The 19,270-nt window shown below is 33.1% G+C and overlaps 1 protein-coding gene across 8 annotated transcripts; it reads right to left on the bottom strand.

Moving 5' to 3' along the window:
* Positions 1–1,193: 1,193 nt before the first annotated feature.
* On the bottom strand, positions 1,194–19,018 carry Dlg5 (MAGUK family member discs large 5). Of its 8 annotated transcripts, none has more exons than XM_033482399.2 (14): positions 18,904–19,018; positions 18,086–18,191; positions 17,474–17,491; positions 17,004–17,151; positions 16,527–16,875; positions 16,010–16,429; positions 14,654–15,742; positions 13,985–14,570; positions 12,623–13,729; positions 11,434–12,454; positions 11,117–11,358; positions 10,376–10,605; positions 9,969–10,188; positions 1,194–9,678 (listed from the first exon to the last, which is right to left on the bottom strand). In XM_033482399.2, exons 2-14 carry the CDS (start codon positions 18,126–18,128, stop codon positions 9,572–9,574), a joined length of 5,580 nt encoding a protein of 1,859 aa, XP_033338290.1. In that variant the 5' UTR covers positions 18,129–18,191; positions 18,904–19,018; the 3' UTR covers positions 1,194–9,571. The 8 variants fall into 8 exon arrangements, with proteins under 8 accessions (XP_033338290.1, XP_033338291.1, XP_033338287.1 ...); XM_033482400.2 differs by having other exon boundaries at positions 14,006–14,570; XM_033482396.2 differs by having other exon boundaries at positions 12,623–14,570.
* Positions 19,019–19,270: the final 252 nt, after the last annotated feature.

Genomic DNA, 19,270 nt, shown 5'->3' with positions numbered 1-19,270 from the left:
TGTTTCATCTATTCATTTTTGTCATAAATGTGTAACATCGTGCAATAAAAGCAATATCTTGTTTAAAATCTTTGAAATTATTATACATAAGTAGGAGAGGAACTATTTGATAATAAGAAATTGTTACTCGTAAATTTTTATATTCTTCATTAAACTATAGTAAAATATATAAATATAATTTATCAAGTAAAATTTAATTAAAAATAAAGAACTTAATGATAGAATTATTGATGTAAAAGTAAAGTAAAGATATACTAATAAGTGAATGAATCCTATAAAAATTAGAAAAATAAAGCAATTGCGATAGGGATTTTCAAACATGGTAGAAAATAAGTTTTCGATGAATGTATGAAAATAATCTGTTGGCTAGTATTAATGATCATAATGAATGTATAAAATATTCGTTAATGAAATCTTTTATTTTCATCTTGTTTATTATACCCACATTGTTTAATAAAGCAATTCATTTAAAATAGTATTATAAATCAAAGTATTATTTACAATAAATTAGTATGACTACTTAAGAACTGTTTTCAATTGGTCCGGTATAACTCCACATACAACAAATTACAATAAAATATATTATCAATAATTTTTACTGCTACATAATTAATAAGGCGATTGAAAAGTTACGATTTTCTTAATATTAAAAATTTAATTTAATGTTCTTTGAATATAATTCTGCATGTATTTTTGAATTTGAACAATTTTTGATTCCACGAACTCCAATTTGTAGAAATTAAAATTTCTAGATATTGTCAAAGTGTAGTATTATTTCTTAATTTAAAAGTAAAAATATAACGGCCCTGAAGAACACCTATATCAAATTCTTCTTTTTGATTTTTTTTTGAATATCAATTCTTACTTACCATTTTGCAAACTATCTAAAGCGATCAAAAGAAATATAACTTACGTATATTACCTTGAGCAAAGTAATTTCAATGTGAGCAACATAACAATATGCTAAGTTATTAGTGCTCGAGTTACAAAAATTAATAAGTAAGAATGGGAGACAATTTAAATTGTTTCCTTTTACATTGATACAAAAATTTTCAATTACATTCAAATGCCATTGGTATGCAAAGAAATCGATTTAGTGAAAAAACGTATTAACAGGATCTTAAAGAGCATGTCTCAATTACTTCATCGTAATCAAATGGCGAAACATACTATGGTAATTTATTATATGTATGTAGATGGTATATCAATTCATTTTATTCATCAATCTCCTTAATGAGATGTAGTACAAGTGTAATCGTATGTGGCTATTGATAAACTGAAATTTTCATTAACAGATCATTTATCTCGCGTGAATAGAGAGAAGGATAACTTTTCGAAAAATAACTATGGAAAAGTTCGTCAACTAACGGAGTTACACTGTATATGTATAATAGAAATCACTACACGCTCTTATATCTAAAATGCCCTATAATATTACTGATTGTGATGGAAAAAACATTTGAGATCAATAAACAAATTTTGACTGTTCTATTTATATATGATGTTTAATCGATATTATTATTATCAATCGTTTGGTAATGAAAGTGCAACTCAAAATATATAAAGTTTTCAATTTTACAAACAACAAGTCAATTGTAAACTACTGTTTTGACATTTTAGTTGACAATAGTAACAATAAGAATCATTATGCGTTTATAATGTACATAAACTTTCAGAAATTTATAAAATACAAAGTTGGTTAAAACATGATGTATATCTGTATTTTATGAAGTAAATAAAATTCAATTAAAATTTTTGTTATCTTAGATTTGTCTACAAATATGTAAATTTGCATAAAGATCTAAAGATGGTTTACAATTCTAATGAACTGAATGCAGTGATACGAGACGTTTCAAGACTGTATGTATTAAGTTACCTCGAAGCTGTTATTTAAACAGTAAATTCTTTCCAATTCTCTCTCAGCTTGTAAACAAAAATGAATAATTTGGGAAGAAAAGATACAATTATTCGAGTCTCGCGGGTCGTTTTTATGGTTGCCGATTGTCAACAACTATAAAAACGAGCCACAAGACACGAATAATTGTATCTACTGTTCCCAAATTTACCATTTTTGTTTACAAGCTGAGGGATAATTGAAGAGAACTTATTGCAATGTGTTGGTATCTCATGTAGAATAACAGATATAACACAATATTCACACATTTGCTTATAAAACAGTGTGCCCTGATTTCATATTTCAGTAAGAACATTTATAAATAAAACGTAGAAACTAACAAAGTGATTCGACAATTTATAGAATGATCAAATTCTTTGAACGTAGATGGATATAAATAATGTAAAAATGACATCATTTTGTTATTATTTCCATTTATTAAATATCCTTCAAGTCGCACCGAGTTCTCACAAAGGAACAAATCAAGCTTTTGATTCCAATTTTTGAAACCAGTAAGAAAGAAAAAAAAATCTAGAGAGGAACATCTAGATGGTTTCTCTAGAGAGAAACTGTTAATTTCGTTATACCTATAATCCTGAAACACCCTGATTACCTTACAAGGAAGATACAATTTTTAAATGTAATTTTCGTGAAACATTCCGACTTTTTGAGTTGCGCCATCATTATCGCACATAGATCGCATTAAAATTTTCATTATTCACTTCAATCAAAGTGAAAAGCAATACAGCTAAACGTCGGCGATGTATACAGAATGAATTGTTTGAGTCAATGAGTATTTCTATCCAACTGGTATATGTACTCGCAATTTCTCTCTCATTGAAATCGCAAGTTCCTGAAAATATTACCCACTCATCGCTTTTTTTTATGCACACGCATACATATGTATGTTGTGTACATTGTTTTATGGATATCGAATGGTTGAGAACCATGTGCTTACGAAAAATAGTAAAAGTGCGTAGTTAAATATATACATACATATATATATATATTTTTTTTTTTCGTATTTTAGATATAAATGTTGCCCAAAATATGAATTTCGTACTCAAGTTATGTATGTTTGTATTTACGTATATATGCATGTATGTATGTATATATAATAATAGTAATGTAGCAGGATCATGAAATTGATATGTCGTCGAAATAGTAATTATACGTATCACAGTGTCGTGATTGAAACTTACTTTTTTCGTCCACCATTTTTTAAAACGCTTGTTTCTCCGTTTGCGGCGTTTCGCTTCGCCCTCGACCTATCTTAATTATGTTCTTCGTGTCTCTCATAAAACCTATGCTTTACGAAGGCGTCGACAGCCTCGCACTTCGAAATACATATGTTGTATTTTTAAGAAACATATAACAACTGAGGCTATGCATATACATATATCTATGAAGGACACGTGTTTTAATTATCTGTAAGAATCTGTCACGTCATACATAGTTACCGTGTAAGGTGAGACATGGCATTATGAAGATTACAGACATGTACGCGATGCGAATATTAAAAACCAATATTTCATAAGGGTTTTTACATTTGAGATAGGAAAATTCCTATTAGAGATAATACTTGTTAATTAAAAAACAATCAAAATAATTGCCATCCACGACTAGGCAGCATCGATACGGTAAATTAGTTTATTTTCTTGCAAACAGTAGGATCTTAATTAAAGTTACTTATAGACCAATTTCGCATCATTCTTATGCATTTTTTATTGAATCGGCTATCTATAGTGAATTTAAATTACATTCCGAGTTTTTTCTCCACAAACTTGAATTTATAAAATTTTCATTTGTCTCTTCTAATCAAGAAAATTCATCGAAGTTCTACTCTATTTGCAACAACATCTGCACACTTGTTAATGTATTTTCTTTTTAATAATTCATAATGCAACTAAAAACCGTTGCAACTTCGAAATTAGAGCTTTGAAAGTTCCTCTTTATTGTGTTGAAATTCCATTACTTTTGATACATACATATATAAATAAAAATTTATGATAGTATTTGAAACATTGCTTATAAGTTTTATTTCATTTGTGAGTACTCCTTAAATAATCTATGTAATTTCAAATATTTCTTAAATAACAATTCCTATCACGTTGTTGTTATTAATACGTTTTACATTGCATCACATTGATAAAGAATACAATGCAATAAAAAATCAAACATCAATCTATACATCATTCTTAAATTTTTTAACCAATGTTACGTAATAAATATAATTTTAGATAAATGACATTGATAAATCGATTGTATCTCTACATTCGGTAGACGTTCTAAACAAAAAAATTATTTTTGGTAATTTCAAAACAACTTCATAAATATCGAAAATGTCAAAAAAATATAATATGCGTAATTTGTTAATACCAATATAAACAACAATTTATGTATCTCACCGTACACATGTATCACGTCAGAGATTCACATGTATGTGTACATATATTAATCATATCTTTCATATTTATTAAAAGAATAGAAATTAAATATCCTTTCCCGAAAATATTTCATTATATTAGTTCATTAATAAATTCCGTGTTTTCTAATTTTATTTCTAGGTTGTCGACATCCGATCTTTTAGTGTTGCTTATTCAGGTTGCGAAACACAATAATTCCTTGTTCAGAAATCGCCAAGTACACTCGGCTCTTTTAATAATGCAGTTTTCCATGATTTCTTCGTTCGCCTCTAGCTTTTCTCTACCGCGAAGTTCGTACCGATGATATTTCGCTTCTTTTTGTATCAAAAAGTATATATCTACAAACATTTTTGCATTAAGCGTGTCAACGCTAAACGATGCGGATAATTTTAATCGTAATCCTTATGAGTTAGCACAGTATTCCTTTAATTTTTGGTCTCGCTTTTGTAACTTACGCCTAAATATTGTCTCATTAAAAAACTAAAGTTCTGGTTTACAAAACGCGATACACGCAAAAGCGAAAGACAAAGCTGACGATCTTATCTTAATGATAAATGCGCCACAATGGAAATAAATTGAATCTTCTTTAAATTGATGCAAAGAAGATTGGCTACGGCTATAAGATCCAACCTGTAGCTCTTATAAAATATTAATGTATTTCATAGCCATTAGCTATACAATTTTTAGTATGTAAATGTTGATACTTGACTGTCAATGAAACAAAGTGTATATCAACTTTCGTGATATGTTTCAACACCAATATAGTTCGAATTTCGTACGGATAAATGACTTGTCTAAAATATAATTCTCACGACTTCAAATATTGTTGAAAACTGTAAGTTTGATTTTGTATTCATTCGGAAAATTCGGTATCGAGCAATAAATTGGTCTGAAGAAACAATATCTGGAAGACATAAAAGACATTTCATTGGGACCGATTAAGGCACTGAATGTGTTCCAACGGTTACAAAGGTCAATTGTTACATCTCTTTTGCCATGCCATTGGCTCGTGGTAAAGTGTTAAGAAAAGTTGGAAGACTTCGAAGATAATGAATAAGACAACTACTACTACAATATTTGCATCAGTAACGCGAAAATGTTTAGCCAATTTAAGGAAACATTCTTTCGTTTTATATTTCATGTTCCAATTTCGGAGGATACAAAAATTGATATTACAATAGGTGAATTTGAAATGCTTACATGTTAGTTTCAATTAGGGATCAGCGAATATCACAGGAGCTTAGTTTTTTCATTGGAGCAAAATAAAGGCACTTGCAGAATAATCATTACTCAAAATGATAAGTGTTTCAGTAATTATTAGATTTTAGATCTTTATACAATAACAAACTTTTAAAAATAAGTTTCCAAAATCCTAAACTGAATGAAAACTTATTTTTTGAAATTTTTGTTTTAGTTTCAGACTTATTTTGTTATGTATTATTTGATCAACTGCATTAATACGTACAGTCTAAGAAGTATTAATAAGATGCCTTGACTAATTTGATGTTTTTCAAAACTTCAATCTTAAAAATCAATACGCTTCTGCACTTTTTATAATTTATAAACAAATTTCAGATTTCTTTAAGGTGTTCAAGGTTATAAAATAATTACACGAATTTAGAATTAACGATTTATCACAACCACATGTTTCTGTAATTGTTGCTATATAGGTAGAGTCTTATATGTATTTATAAGAAGGATGCTCTTTTGTATTTCTATTATAAAATGCACAAAAAGTGAATCACTTAAAACAGGATCTACAAATATATCCGTCTGGTTTAATGACGTGAGAAAAATTGAAAAAGAAATATGTTAAAAAGCAAATTTTTCACAACGCGATATATTTTTAAAAACGAAGAAATCATTATTTGCTCTTGAATACATTAAATGTATTAAAAATTACATAATTTATTATAATATTTCAAATAAATATATATTTTTCATAAAAATTTTTTCACATCATTAAATATAACGAAAATAATGTCGCCTTCAATTTTACATGATTCACTCAACAAATGTGCATCAGTCTCATTCGGAACAATAAATTTACAAAATCTGCAATCTATATGTTTGCCTAATTCTTGTAATATTTATTAAGAGTTTCAAAAAATTTATATTTTTAAGTATCACTAGTTACTCAGTTATTTGAAAATCGACAAACTGTTATTTCGAAGTATACGTGTAATGGATGGAATCAGCGTATAATAATACGAATAGTATTTGTGGATGTTAATATTCAGACTTCGATTCATGAATCACGGATAACTGCCAAATTAAAGATATACTATGCAATTGACATAACATCTATACGCAATGGGGAGAATATAAGCACAATTACGTATTAGGCCATAAACTAAGTTTCTGCTTTTATGATTCTAATTTATCAATTCTAAAACCCTGATTTTTTTGCAGTAAAATTGCAACCTTGATAGATCGATCAGACAAGATAGTTAAGAACGATAGAAATTACATAAATGACTAGAAAATGTTGTTTATATTTTTTTTTGTAACGATAAATATATTGAAAGGCGTATTCTTAGCTTTATGACCTAACAACGACCTTGACTTTTACGCTCTTTTGCGTAATTTTAGCGCATTACTTGTGTAGCAGTACACAGCCGATTTAATAGTGAATGGAGCAACATAGAGGAAGTAACAGAAATGCATTAGGGAAAGTCCCTGAGTTTCGAATATTACACTGAATAGTACTGTTTATCATCACAATTATTTTTGATGCTAATAGTTGAACAGTGTATATGCTGGTAATTATGAATATAATCTAAGTAAAAAGATCGGGACAAATATAATTACAATAGAGAGAGAAATCATAGCAATATAATATAAATACATAATATCAATTCCAAATATATAATTCTAATAATATCTTGAAATAAAATATATATGAATTACTTTCATAATAATCAGCATAAGTAGTTCCGAAGTTATAAACCATTGAAGTATTAATTTATACAAACTCATAATACCCGTTACTTCTCTACTTCTAGATGTCTTTAATCTAACATGGTAGTATCAAGAAAGATTGACATGTTCATATTGAAAGTTCTAATACTCATGTTTACATAATTTACTGCTGCTTTATATTGCCATCTACCCGTACTCGATACACCGATCAATATTAGTAATATTAACCGGTTATATACAGTTTTAAATTGGAATCCCATCTATCAAGAGTATTCAACTGCTGCTGAGATCACAATCTAGAAATAATATATCAGACCTTCTTTGCATCAATTAAATTTAGTATATGTATCATAGAAACAAGATTAAGTCTAGTGTCTTTCACCTTTGCCTCACAGTTTCTTCAAGTTCAATTCCCAATCCAATATTTTCTACCCATGACACTTATAATTTTTTGTAAACTACGACAATTCCTCAGATGTGAACAACAAAATATTGTTTGGTTTTTCAACATGATATTTCAGCATTCAGTCATAGTATATTAAAAAGAGCAAGCCTCTTTTAAAGTCAGAAAGATATTGTTTAAAAAAGAAAGATTTATATATTTAAGTATCAAAGCATTGTAGATAGACATTTCTTGTTACCTGTAAATTGGTACATTCAATGCACCCTCTTTTGTCTGATAGTTATTTATAAAATTTGTATCTACATCCAAGCACAATAAAAAATATAAAAGTTTGCATTATGATTGTCATTAAATAGTTTACAGAAACGGACGAAGAACGATTTAAATATTATAATTAGGATTGCAATATAATAATGGAAGAATGTCAAACGCTTGCAAAAATATTTCGAAATCTTCAACAAATTCTGAATGTAGACACGTAACGGTACGTATTCGCGCGTTTCTAATATATTTTCTCAAAAAATACTTCGGAGCATTTTAAACTCCTTTAAAAAACACCATCATAGTGAAAATTTATAAAATAATTTGAATCTTAAAAATAAAAAGAGCAATAATGCACACCATTACGTATTACTTTGTTACGTATAATGTAATATCAAGTTAGTTTATATCGCTGACATCTACCGCTTATCTTTTATTTTTAGATATTTACAAATTCGACGGTAAAAAATGAACCGTCATCTATCAATTCCATAATTTCTTCTTCATCGCGTTTGTTAGTTCTTCAATTCAGAACATTAAAAATTTAACCTCTCAAACCGATTGCTCTTCATTACGAATTAATTATATATAATCAGTTTTACAAAAACGTTATGACTAAAGGTACAACTTAAATCTAACCGATTCGAACAAACTAAAAATTAATGTGCATATACTCCATACATACTGTAAGGAAATTATATACAAATAAGTAACTTCTTTTTCATATATAATATTACATCCTCTGTACAATAATATTAATCACGCGAAATCATTTTGTACAACGAAATGATTTGAGAGGTTAACAAAACTAGTTAAAAACGCGTTTGACTAAACCATATTTGCTAACTAATAACTTTTATGTTCATCCACCAACTGTCTAGCGGGCCACGGTACGACGAATAGATCTTTTTATGTTTACTCCAGACAAATTCATTTATGGTCTCGAGCCAATTACTGTTCATCGCATTACCATAAAGAATATTGCAACCTTTGCAAGAAAATTACGATTGATCGAGGTTCGAAGCAAAATGACAAAACAGCGAGTTGTTTCGTTCTCTTCATGCATAGGTAAGAAACGTTTGTATAGAGTTTTGTCATCAATAAATGATTTGAATATGAACAATGGAATAAATGCTAAAAAGCAATGCACTGATATTTTCTTATTTTCATATGGAAAGTAAATGCAAAATGTGACATGAAGTTGATACAAAATTGATTATCTTATAATTTTTGTTAATTAATATTACGAAGTACGATATTTTGACGTATATATATTAAGAGTTTATTTGATATGAATTCTGTTGTATGCTCTGCAAAATTTAGTAAAAAACAACAATTGAAAATTCAAAATTTAAAACAAATTTAGTAAAATAATTACTCTAATAAAATACGTGACTTACATCAAAATATTTCGATGCGCTAAAATACATTAAAGAAAAGGAACAACATTGCAACTTTCAACAAGTTGCATCACAACCGAAATATTTCAAATAATGTTGCAACATATTCTTAAATAGCATTGAAAACGTTATATACTGTCAAAGTAAATAAGAGACCATAAATAAACAAATTTGAAAGAATTTTGTATAATCGTACAGCATAAGGGCCCCCTGGTGGAATTTAGATTGATTTCCACTGTGGTTTGTGGGGACCCCCCCTTAAACGTCAGGGAAGCCCTCTTGGGACCCACAGCGCTTTGCTTTGTTCTTCATCTACAGCAGATTTCACTTGCGTACATATATACGCTACATTAACTCCGGCAGGTATTACAGCTAAAACAAAATACATAAATTGGTAAAAACAACAAAAATACAAAATGACTACTATCATTTCATTAAAAGTTCATGTTTCTTACTATTTACAATGAATCTGTAGTATTTTCAATAATTCTCAGAAATATATAGAACTTAAATACTAATAAACTATACTAGTAAAACACTGTATTGAGATATTCGTGCTTAATTATTATTTTGGGATCAAATTCTGTTACATGTAAGAAAATTCTTCAATCAACAGATTTTTGATGTAGATAAAAATGTGTAAATAAATGATCTTAACTCACCAGAAATATAATGCTTGTATTCGGCCTCAAATTTAAGTGCTTGTTCATACATTTCTTTTGCAGCTTTAGCACTAACTTTATCACTTGGATACCTGGAATCCTTGACTTCCTTAATTTGCTTTGTATTCTTGAATTTAATCAATAATACTATTGGATATATTTGATGTCGATGAAGTCGCTCAATCGATGCAATTGCTACATCCAAGATACAATGAGTATTCTACAATCAAAGAAAAATGAAAATGTATATGGTTTTATATTTAACCATTATAAATATAATGTAGTTCCAGAAATGATTATATAAAGTTGACACAGTTCATTTTTATCTGGTAAATCTGCCCTGTCTACGCGTTTATATAAATAACATTATCAATATTATGTATGGCATTGGATAAAAAATACCTTACCTTCTCACATATGTCCTTGACAGCTTGTACTGTAGTACACTCGAAATAGCTTCCTTTTTTTCTGTAGTCTACGTAAAGTGCGTCACGCAAACCTTGTTCGAGTGTTGACTGAGAACAGTGCATCGCTTCTGCGAGACACCTAGTGAATTGTCCAGGAAATTCTTGCAATAGTTTTGTTACTACACATTCGCTTAGCGGCCCAATAATCAATACTGGTCTTAAAGCTGGATCTGTAAAAAAATAAAAATACAATTATTAATTCTGCACTTTAAGCAGATCTTAAAATTGCATTTCCTAAATGATATATTGAAGTGAGCAAACATTAAATAAGTTAAAAATACACGTAATAAACCCACCAAATATAGAGTAAATGGAAATACAATATAAATTTAAATCTTAAAATTAATTTCTCCTTTATTAATAAAATATATTTATATACTAATTTCTTTCATGAACTTTTTGATGACTCTCCACATCTCCCTCTAGGGCCATGACCTATATTTTGAGAACCGCCGTAGCGGTTGAACTATTGAAGGCATGAAAAAGTTGTGATTATGAAAGCTTTTTGTAATAACAATATTTCATGTCTTTAGTGATGATGTCCCAGAAATCTCTACGTCTCTAATTAATAAAAGAGGCACGTTAAAAGTAATTAATATTTAACCCTTTTTACTAGTAAGTAATTAAAAATGCAAAAATAATTGTAATAATCTTATAAATTATAGGTTTACGAATACTTACAATCCAATCTTTCGACGCGTTGATAACTCGCTGGAAGAGTTTCCTCATTCAATGTGCCACTATCACTGTACCAACCCAAATTTACTCCAGTAAGATGTGATAACTCTTTACTATCCCTACTGGAAGAACGTTGATGTTTCTTCCGACGGAAGAAACTTCTTCTTGCACTAGTACTGCCTCGTCTAGTGGTGTCTGTTTCCAAGTCACCCATTGAACGTCTTAAAAGTAAATCTTCTTCAACCCTAAAAATACATTATTCATTAGGTGTCCCATCACACTATTGTAATATAAATACAAATCCGGTTCTACAAACGTACTTGAATTTGCTCGGAATAATTCCGCAGGTTTGTCTTCTTCCAGTTTGATCGACTATCCAAGCTCTCCAATGGCCCGGAGTACCATTGAACATGGTATTGTCGATATATAAAATATCATCTTTATTAAATCTAAGTTGTAGGCTATCTCCTACTTCGCCCACTCGATCGAACATCGCTTTTACATAAAAACTGTCCCCTGGTTTATCTTTTACTTCATTATACCTGTCAGGTACATATTGAGCAATCAACGTCACTTTATCTGCTGGCCTAGCCAATTCCAGAGCTGCCTGTTCTGCAGTCGCTTGCCTGAGATCTACACCGTTATATTCTAGAATACGATCGCCGGTACGTAGACCTGCCTCTTCAGCAAGGCAACCTGGTTGTACCGAATGTACAAATATTCCAACGCCGTTTCCACCAACAAGCGAAATACCTAAATTCGAGCATTTTCTGGTCTCAATGAATAAGTACCTAGGTTCACTTGGCGGTGGACTCTTACGATTTTGTTCTTCTTGCGTAGGACTTCTCACGGTAGCATTTTGTCGTTGCAACGTAGTCGCTGCCTGATTTAGCTGTGCGCGTGTGAGTGAATTGGCAGTACCACGCAATGTATCAAGAGTTACCGAATTACGCATATTTTCTAATGTAGCTGAACTGCGAAGTTCTGGTTTCCTAATGTTGATATCTAAGGACGCTGATGCTCTAATTTGTCGCTCTCTTTCTTCGGTACCTCGCACTTCCAAGGAGGCAGAATTCCTAATATCTCTTTCTCGAATGGTGCGAGGTGGTTCCAAGGTATTTGAAGTTTCGCGCATGATAGTTAATGTGTTGGATGCCTCGCGCTTTGTACTTAAGCTACTGGAAGCATCGCGTTCAGGTTCTGAACTCTCCAACTCGATTGTTGGTTTTCTTGTAGCTTCGGGACTATTACAAGGAGTCGGTGATCCACTACGACTACCACCCTGAGCACCACCAGCTTCTGACGAGCTCGAAGAAGCAGATCCTTCTAATTCGTTGTATTCTGATAAAAAGAACATATGATATATAAATACAGATTTCCGTATTGAACGAAGAACCATGCCATAGCAATAAATAATAATTACTTATAACAAGAAGGGTGCAAGACGATTTGAATAGTGCAAATTGTGATAGGGATTTACTACTCGTTCTAAAATGACACTGTACTCACTGTCTGGACTGTACTGCACCAGCATCGTAATGGAATTACCGCACTGACGCAACACATTGGCAGCAAGTTGATACGTGGCACTCCTCATATTAATACCGCAGACTTCGAGTAACTGATCGCCAATTTGAAGACCGACTTGAGACGCTAAACTGTGTTCACTAACAGTGGAGACAAACACACCACCGCTTTCCAAACAAGAAATCTGAATTCCTAACGGCTCAACCGACTTGTCTATATGAACCCTGCGAAGTTCTCCAGGGGCCGGCCTACATTGAGAATAACAATATTCTGGCATGCTAGACCGTTTATTGTTACTACTTCCTCTGACCGTTCCTCCAGAGCTACTTCCGCCTCCGGTGCCAGGACTAAGTACTTCCACGTGGAATGTCGGCATCGGGCTGCCTCTTTCCGATGTCCTTTCTATACTGCCAGTAGACAATTTACCCACGCTGCTTTTTGATGTAACACTAGGATTTGACGGTATTCGAAAACGTTGATTTTCCTTCTTTCTTGGAAATGTTCCACCTTCGTAGCCATGCGTGTATGCCGGTACGTCGTATGTAGTGCCGATCGGTGGAGCGCGAGATTTGTGATAATGCAAATCTACGGAGGGTGTGTGCAAATGCCCGAATCCTGTTTGCGGGCCGGGGCTATACGAAGGTTCGAAACAGTAAGATCGTGCATCAGGAAGTCCTATTGACTCCCCGGACTGTGCAGACGGCAAAGATGGCGGGGAAGGGTATCTCGAAGGTAAAGAGTTCTGTTGATGGGGATGCGGATGCGAATGCGTATAGGGAGGAAATGAAAAATTACCAGTTAGCTGCTGCCTCGTGCCGCTGGTCGACGAAGTTGATGATCCGGCCCCAGAATAAAGTTGAGATTGCGCTCTATTATGTTGCAACGTCTCTACTTGGTTATCGTTGCTAGGAATATATTTTTGCGCCCTCTTCTTCGAGAAATATTCTACGTCTTTTCCCGTGTTACCCGACTTCAAGGAGAAGTCGATGCTAGTTTCGGACGGTGTCAGCGTAGAGCTCAGTCTACTTTCCGTGTTCTCGAATTCGACCGTCGGTTTCTTATCTAGCGGGATATCTTTGAACTGCACCACTGGAGTAAAGGATTTCTGACTAAATAATTGTCCAGTTTTGAGGAAGTTTGGTAATGGTTTTTCTACGGATTTATAAACTGTATGCCGATTATTCACATTGGAGAAACTGGTTAAGGGAATAGGATTAGAAATACGATTATAATTATAACAGTCATACTTGGGCGGTTGATTAAGGAGAACACTTAAGGGCAGCCTTTCTTTTGTCTTACGTGGGTGTAAAATAGTACCGGTACCATTCTGTATTAAAGGCCCACCTCTCGCTTTCGGCCACGTACCTCCATTCTTCTCAATCTTTTCGGTTCCGCGTCGCTTACTTCGTTTCAATACCCCGTTATTTGCTTTTTTGTGATAACTCTCTATCACCGAGTCTAATTCCGCTATTGCATCTTGCTCCTGCTCGAAGGTATTCGGACTGGAATTACGATGCCGTTTCTTCTTTTCTTCTCGATCCTTACTGTGCTTACGTCCTCGTACTATGTCGATCTTCTCTCGTATGTTGTCCCAAGCATTACTAATACCACTTGGCTTTTCACTACTAACCGACTTCGAAACTTTGTAAACACTTCTGTCCCCGAAGTTGGCCGCTAGATATCTCCTGTCGTAATCGTCGGATGCTGTCTTCATCATCATTCTCTCTTGCTCCGTTTGCGAACAACTGTTTACCATTTTCTGTTTCTCTGCGCTAAAGCTACCATCGATGGTCATTGTCTCAGAACTAGTTGCCGAAGGTAACGGTATTCCCTTGAGGGTCGTAATAGTTAAAACATCTGTGCTCGTGTCATTTAAAATTGCCATCGCTTCGTGACTGGAATTTATGCCTTCCATAGTTTTGCTATTAATCTAATAAAAAAGAAACATTAATTTATCAATGACAAGGAATCTATCGTAAGTATTCAAACAGAATTTATATACTAAACACGTACATTTAGAACTCTATCTCCAACAGCAAGATTACCATCCTTTGCGGCTAAACTGCCAGGTGATATCTTTGAAATGTACACACCAAGTTCCAAAGAGATTCCATGAGGAACTGATCCAACCGGTAGTTGTGTTGTCCTTAATGATCTTCTAGTAACACGTCGTCTTCTTACTGTCAACGTAGCAGAACTCACCGAACATGTACGCAAAGTTTCCATTATGACACGCGTAGAAACCGATGTGCAATCGACATTGTTTACTCGCATAATGCAATCGTTCACTCTTAATTTTCCTTCCGCCGCGCTACCTGTTGTAACTTGAGCAACGTAAATTCCCGTGTCATTTGGATAATACGGACTGTCACGACCTCCGACTAGTGTCACTCCCAAATCACGGTCTGTATCTAAACACAGTCGACTAAGATCAAAATGAATGGTAAGAATTTCCCAATCATTGATATCGGTGTCGATTGCAGAGTCATGGGAATGCGCCAAACCTTGCGCAAATTGACTTGATCTTAACGCGTGATCACCAGATTCGATCTTTTCCTTGAGATCTTTCAGCTCCTTTGACGCCTCGTTCCGTTGTTTTTTAATATCATCAGAATCGCGTAAAGCACCCGCTAATTCCGACACTGCACGATCACGCTCTTTTCTTAATCGATCACATAAAGTTCTAATACTTTCCCTCTCTAACACTATTTTATCTCTTTCGCTGAAAGCCCAATCTCTTCTTCGTTTTGAAACTTCCGCCTCTTGAAGGGCTTCCTCGAGTTCTGCTTGCAATTTATCTACCGATTTCCTGAGCTTATCTAATTCCAAATTTGCCTGATCCAAGTTATCCATACGTTCTTTGTCTCTTTTAGTATAATCTGCAGTGTTATTTTCTCTTTCAGCTTCTTTACTTGAATTATCCCGTTCGCGATTATACGAATGTAGTTCCATACGATTTTTGTAATCACGGTTAGAACCCTCGGAATAATCTCCAAACTTCTGGCGCAACTGATTGGATTGCTTTAAAGCTTCGTCTCGATCTTGCAAAGCTGAAGAAATTTCCCTCCGTAGAGTTTCAATTTGATAGGATAAAGCTTTTTTCTAAAAATAATGGGAGCAGATTAAAACAGAGAATGTTCGCTTAAAAATAGGAGCTGCAGTAACAAGTAGTATATAGTATAGCTATATGATACGTAATATAAATAGCTGGAAACCAATATAAAATGTATGAAAAGAAAATAACAATAAGGAAAAAAATTGTTGCATTGACTTATTCAAAACAGTAATTAATTTGAAAATTAGTGTTAAGATGAAACAAAACTTCCGGCCATTTAATGAAATGAAAAAAGATCAATTAATTACGTTTACCTCTTCCATAAACTGTTTATTCTGGTTTTCAAAATGCGTGACCTTCGCGTATGCCTGTGTAAGATCATCCCCAAGTTTTTCCATTTCTTTGTGTACCGTGTCTCGTTCGCCCATAATTAAACTGTATTCTTGTAATGCGGCATTTCTTTCTTCCGTTAATCGTTTCATATCTTTGCTAGCCTTCATTCGTAGTACCATTGCATGGTTGATTTCCTTCACTGCTTCTTCATGTTGCTGCTGCACTTTGGCTAAGGCTTCACGGTACTCGTTTCGTTCCCTCAAGGCAATGTCCCATTGCCTGATTGCAGCAGTACATTGTTGCTTCAAACCATTACGTTCGCGAACTGCGCTATTGCGCTCTTGAACAACTTCGTCATACTGTTTTTTCAATCTGGCAGCCTCTTCTTGTGATAGTTCCAACTACATTTGATTATGCATATAAAGTTACATGAAATCAGACAGTGTTGTTTACTTACTCTATCTTAAAATACTTACAGAACTAATGTTTTACACTTACCTTATTAACAGCAGATGAATGTGATGATATCAAATCATCGTACCGTTTTCTAAGAGCATCATATTCGTCTTTGACCGCTTCATATTTTCGAAGTGCAGATAAATAATGTTGATTCATAGCATCACTATTAGTGGTGTCAGAAACAAGAACTTCTTGGTTCTGACATCGTAGCTCAGACACTTCCTTTTGCAATGCCTGAACCTCCCGGTCAAGACGTTGTTTATCATTTACTAAATCTCCATACTTGCCCCGCAATGCGGAGCTTTCTTGTGATGTTGCCTCCAGCTGATTCATGACTGGTATGTGCTGTCCTCGATAGTATTCCAATTCCTTCATAGTATGCTCACACCTGAGATTGAAATGTTATTGTTTAGCAATTACTAAATATGAAGCAATTTGAAATTAAAGAAAATTATACAACAATGCAAACATAAAAAGCAAATTCCAGTTTAAGATATAACTAGGACAATAACAAACCGTCTTATAGTATCGGAGTGCTTATGCCTAAGTAGCTGAAGCTGATGCATGGCCTGATCGCATTGAGCTTGCAAACCATCATAATCACTATGACATTCAGGACCACCAACAGGACTTCCGACACTGCCATAGCCTCCGCTATCTCTTTCTTCATGCACCACACGCAAATAGTATTCAACAATACAAATTGCAATACAAATAATAAATACAATGCAATGAAACATAAAGGTGTAATTTAAGTATGAACATATATTGACACAGTGCAATATGTACTAAATCAAAATAGATATATATATATATATATATATATATACCTATCTTAAAAGAGAGTAAGAAAAGCAATAATGAAACTGATAAACTATTAGAAATACACAGTATGTTTATTGTAAGTAAATTCATATAGAAAAAAATTGCTAACAATACATTCTTTTCATACCAAATATATAAATATTTTTCAATATTGTTCTTACCCATATTGAGTGCTCCATCTGCAAAACAATAATGAACAAAATCTTAATTGATTGTAAATAAAATGTACATCATTAAATATACACATGAAAAGGAAAGCACTATTATGTACCTCATACACTGTGTTGTTACAATTGGTAGAACAATATAATCAGATGTTCGACTAGCTTTCACCAGGAAAGAAACTCTATGTCACGCATGTAAGCATTATGATTCACTGTTTTTTGCAAAGTGAAATTATAATTACTGTTTGAAACACTATGCCAAGCAGTTTAATTCAGTAAAATACAAAATAATAATTTTGTTTCATACAATTGTCTCTTTCAAAAAGAATATTTAAAAGTATTTTGAGACAATTGATTTTTATAAAAATAAATATTTGATGATGCTACATTTATCAAAAGCTAATATTAGTACGCAAAGAAATGTCCTTTCATCCTTTGTAGGAGAATGGTACAACGACTTTATTATTTATCTTATACTTTGACGATGAATCTCCTTTAGCATCAATAAATTTAATAGGTCGAAGTATATTACTCAACTTCTATCAATAATATCGAACTGACACAAACATATCTAGAAATATAACACAGAAAACTAGAAACTACACTCACCACTACTTCCAGCACTATCCAAGGAAGATGCGCCAGAAGCCATGCTCTTGATTCACCGAGGATCTACCACGAATACTTCGCTAGCAAGGTACGTGCTAGGTATTGCCTGGAAAGTATCCATGCGCTGTATTTCATGGAAGAGTGAACCCTTTGTGAATTACTAAGAAGTAGCCTTCGGGATGACATTATGGCTGTAGTCTAAACGGTGCATGGCACTCATAAGAGGGATGCAACAGTGCACCTGGTGCACACACACGGCTATACACTCGCACGCAAACACATACACTCAACGCGCGCGCACATGAACACACACACATACATACACAGAGTAACTCTTACTCCAATACAAACACGTGCCTCGTAATATCGAAACGTTTCATGCATCACTGTTTTCCGCGCGATTACTGATACGGAAGAAACAACGGGTGAACGTATGTTTTCTGAATGGATGTAATAAATTAATCTACGTTTTGCTGATGTGTCTCGATTTTGAGATCGCGTCACATTTATCTCTTTATTCCCTGTCAACAGAGAGGTTATCGATCCTCGTTTAATAGTAGCACAGATGAGTGACGATCACCGGCTGGCTTATTCCTAACAAATTGAAAACTCGTTATCACTGTAGAAAAAAAAGGAGCCAACAAGCCTTTCAGCGGTGATCTCGATCGCGCACCTCTTCAAATAATCTATTAACTCTCTCGACAACACTGAAATCGACGCAATTTTCACTGACTTCGATCGTCCCAATCGCTGCAAACTGCGCACGGTTCATCCCGAAATGACTAATGTCCCGATATTAACGATAAGTGATCGCTCACCTGCTGCACCAACGAACCTGACAATTAGCCATTTTCATTCCGCCACTACAGTCTGTTTCGCATTGTCGATAATAAACATACATACTTCGTGGACGAGCTTGTTACTGAGCGTTGCGGCGCTAGTATCCACGGAGCACCGGTCGATTATGTCGTTTCAAAATAGGTTCTAATTTTAAAATTGTGTTATCACTTTACGAACTTAAAATTCAAGTCGAAAGAGTTCCAAATTTTAATTAATTCAAAAAGTTTTAAAATTCATATTTTCAAAACTGGATTATTTATGTATCAAATTAATCTTCTATTAATTTGATATAAGTTTTAGCATATACAAAAAATAAAAACGATTGTTACAGAAACAAACCTTAAC

The sequence above is a fragment of the Megalopta genalis genome, chromosome 6, assembly GCF_051020955.1.
Source record: "Megalopta genalis isolate 19385.01 chromosome 6, iyMegGena1_principal, whole genome shotgun sequence".
Taxonomy (NCBI): domain Eukaryota; kingdom Metazoa; phylum Arthropoda; class Insecta; order Hymenoptera; family Halictidae; genus Megalopta; species Megalopta genalis.
This window is presented reverse-complemented; position numbering and strand designations above follow the sequence as displayed.

Excerpts from the sequence above, each read along its gene's own strand:
- Dlg5 (XM_033482396.2), bottom strand. The coding sequence starts at position 18,128 with ATGGCTTCTGGCGCATCTTCCTTGGATAGTGCTGGAAGTAGTG. Across the intron at positions 15,743-16,009 it reads ATAAACAGTTTATGGAAGAG|AAAAAAGCTTTATCCTATCA; the intron begins GTAAACGTAATT and ends CATTATTTTTAG. Across the intron at positions 10,189-10,375 it reads TCAAGGACATATGTGAGAAG|AATACTCATTGTATCTTGGA; the intron begins GTAAGGTATTTT and ends CTTTGATTGTAG.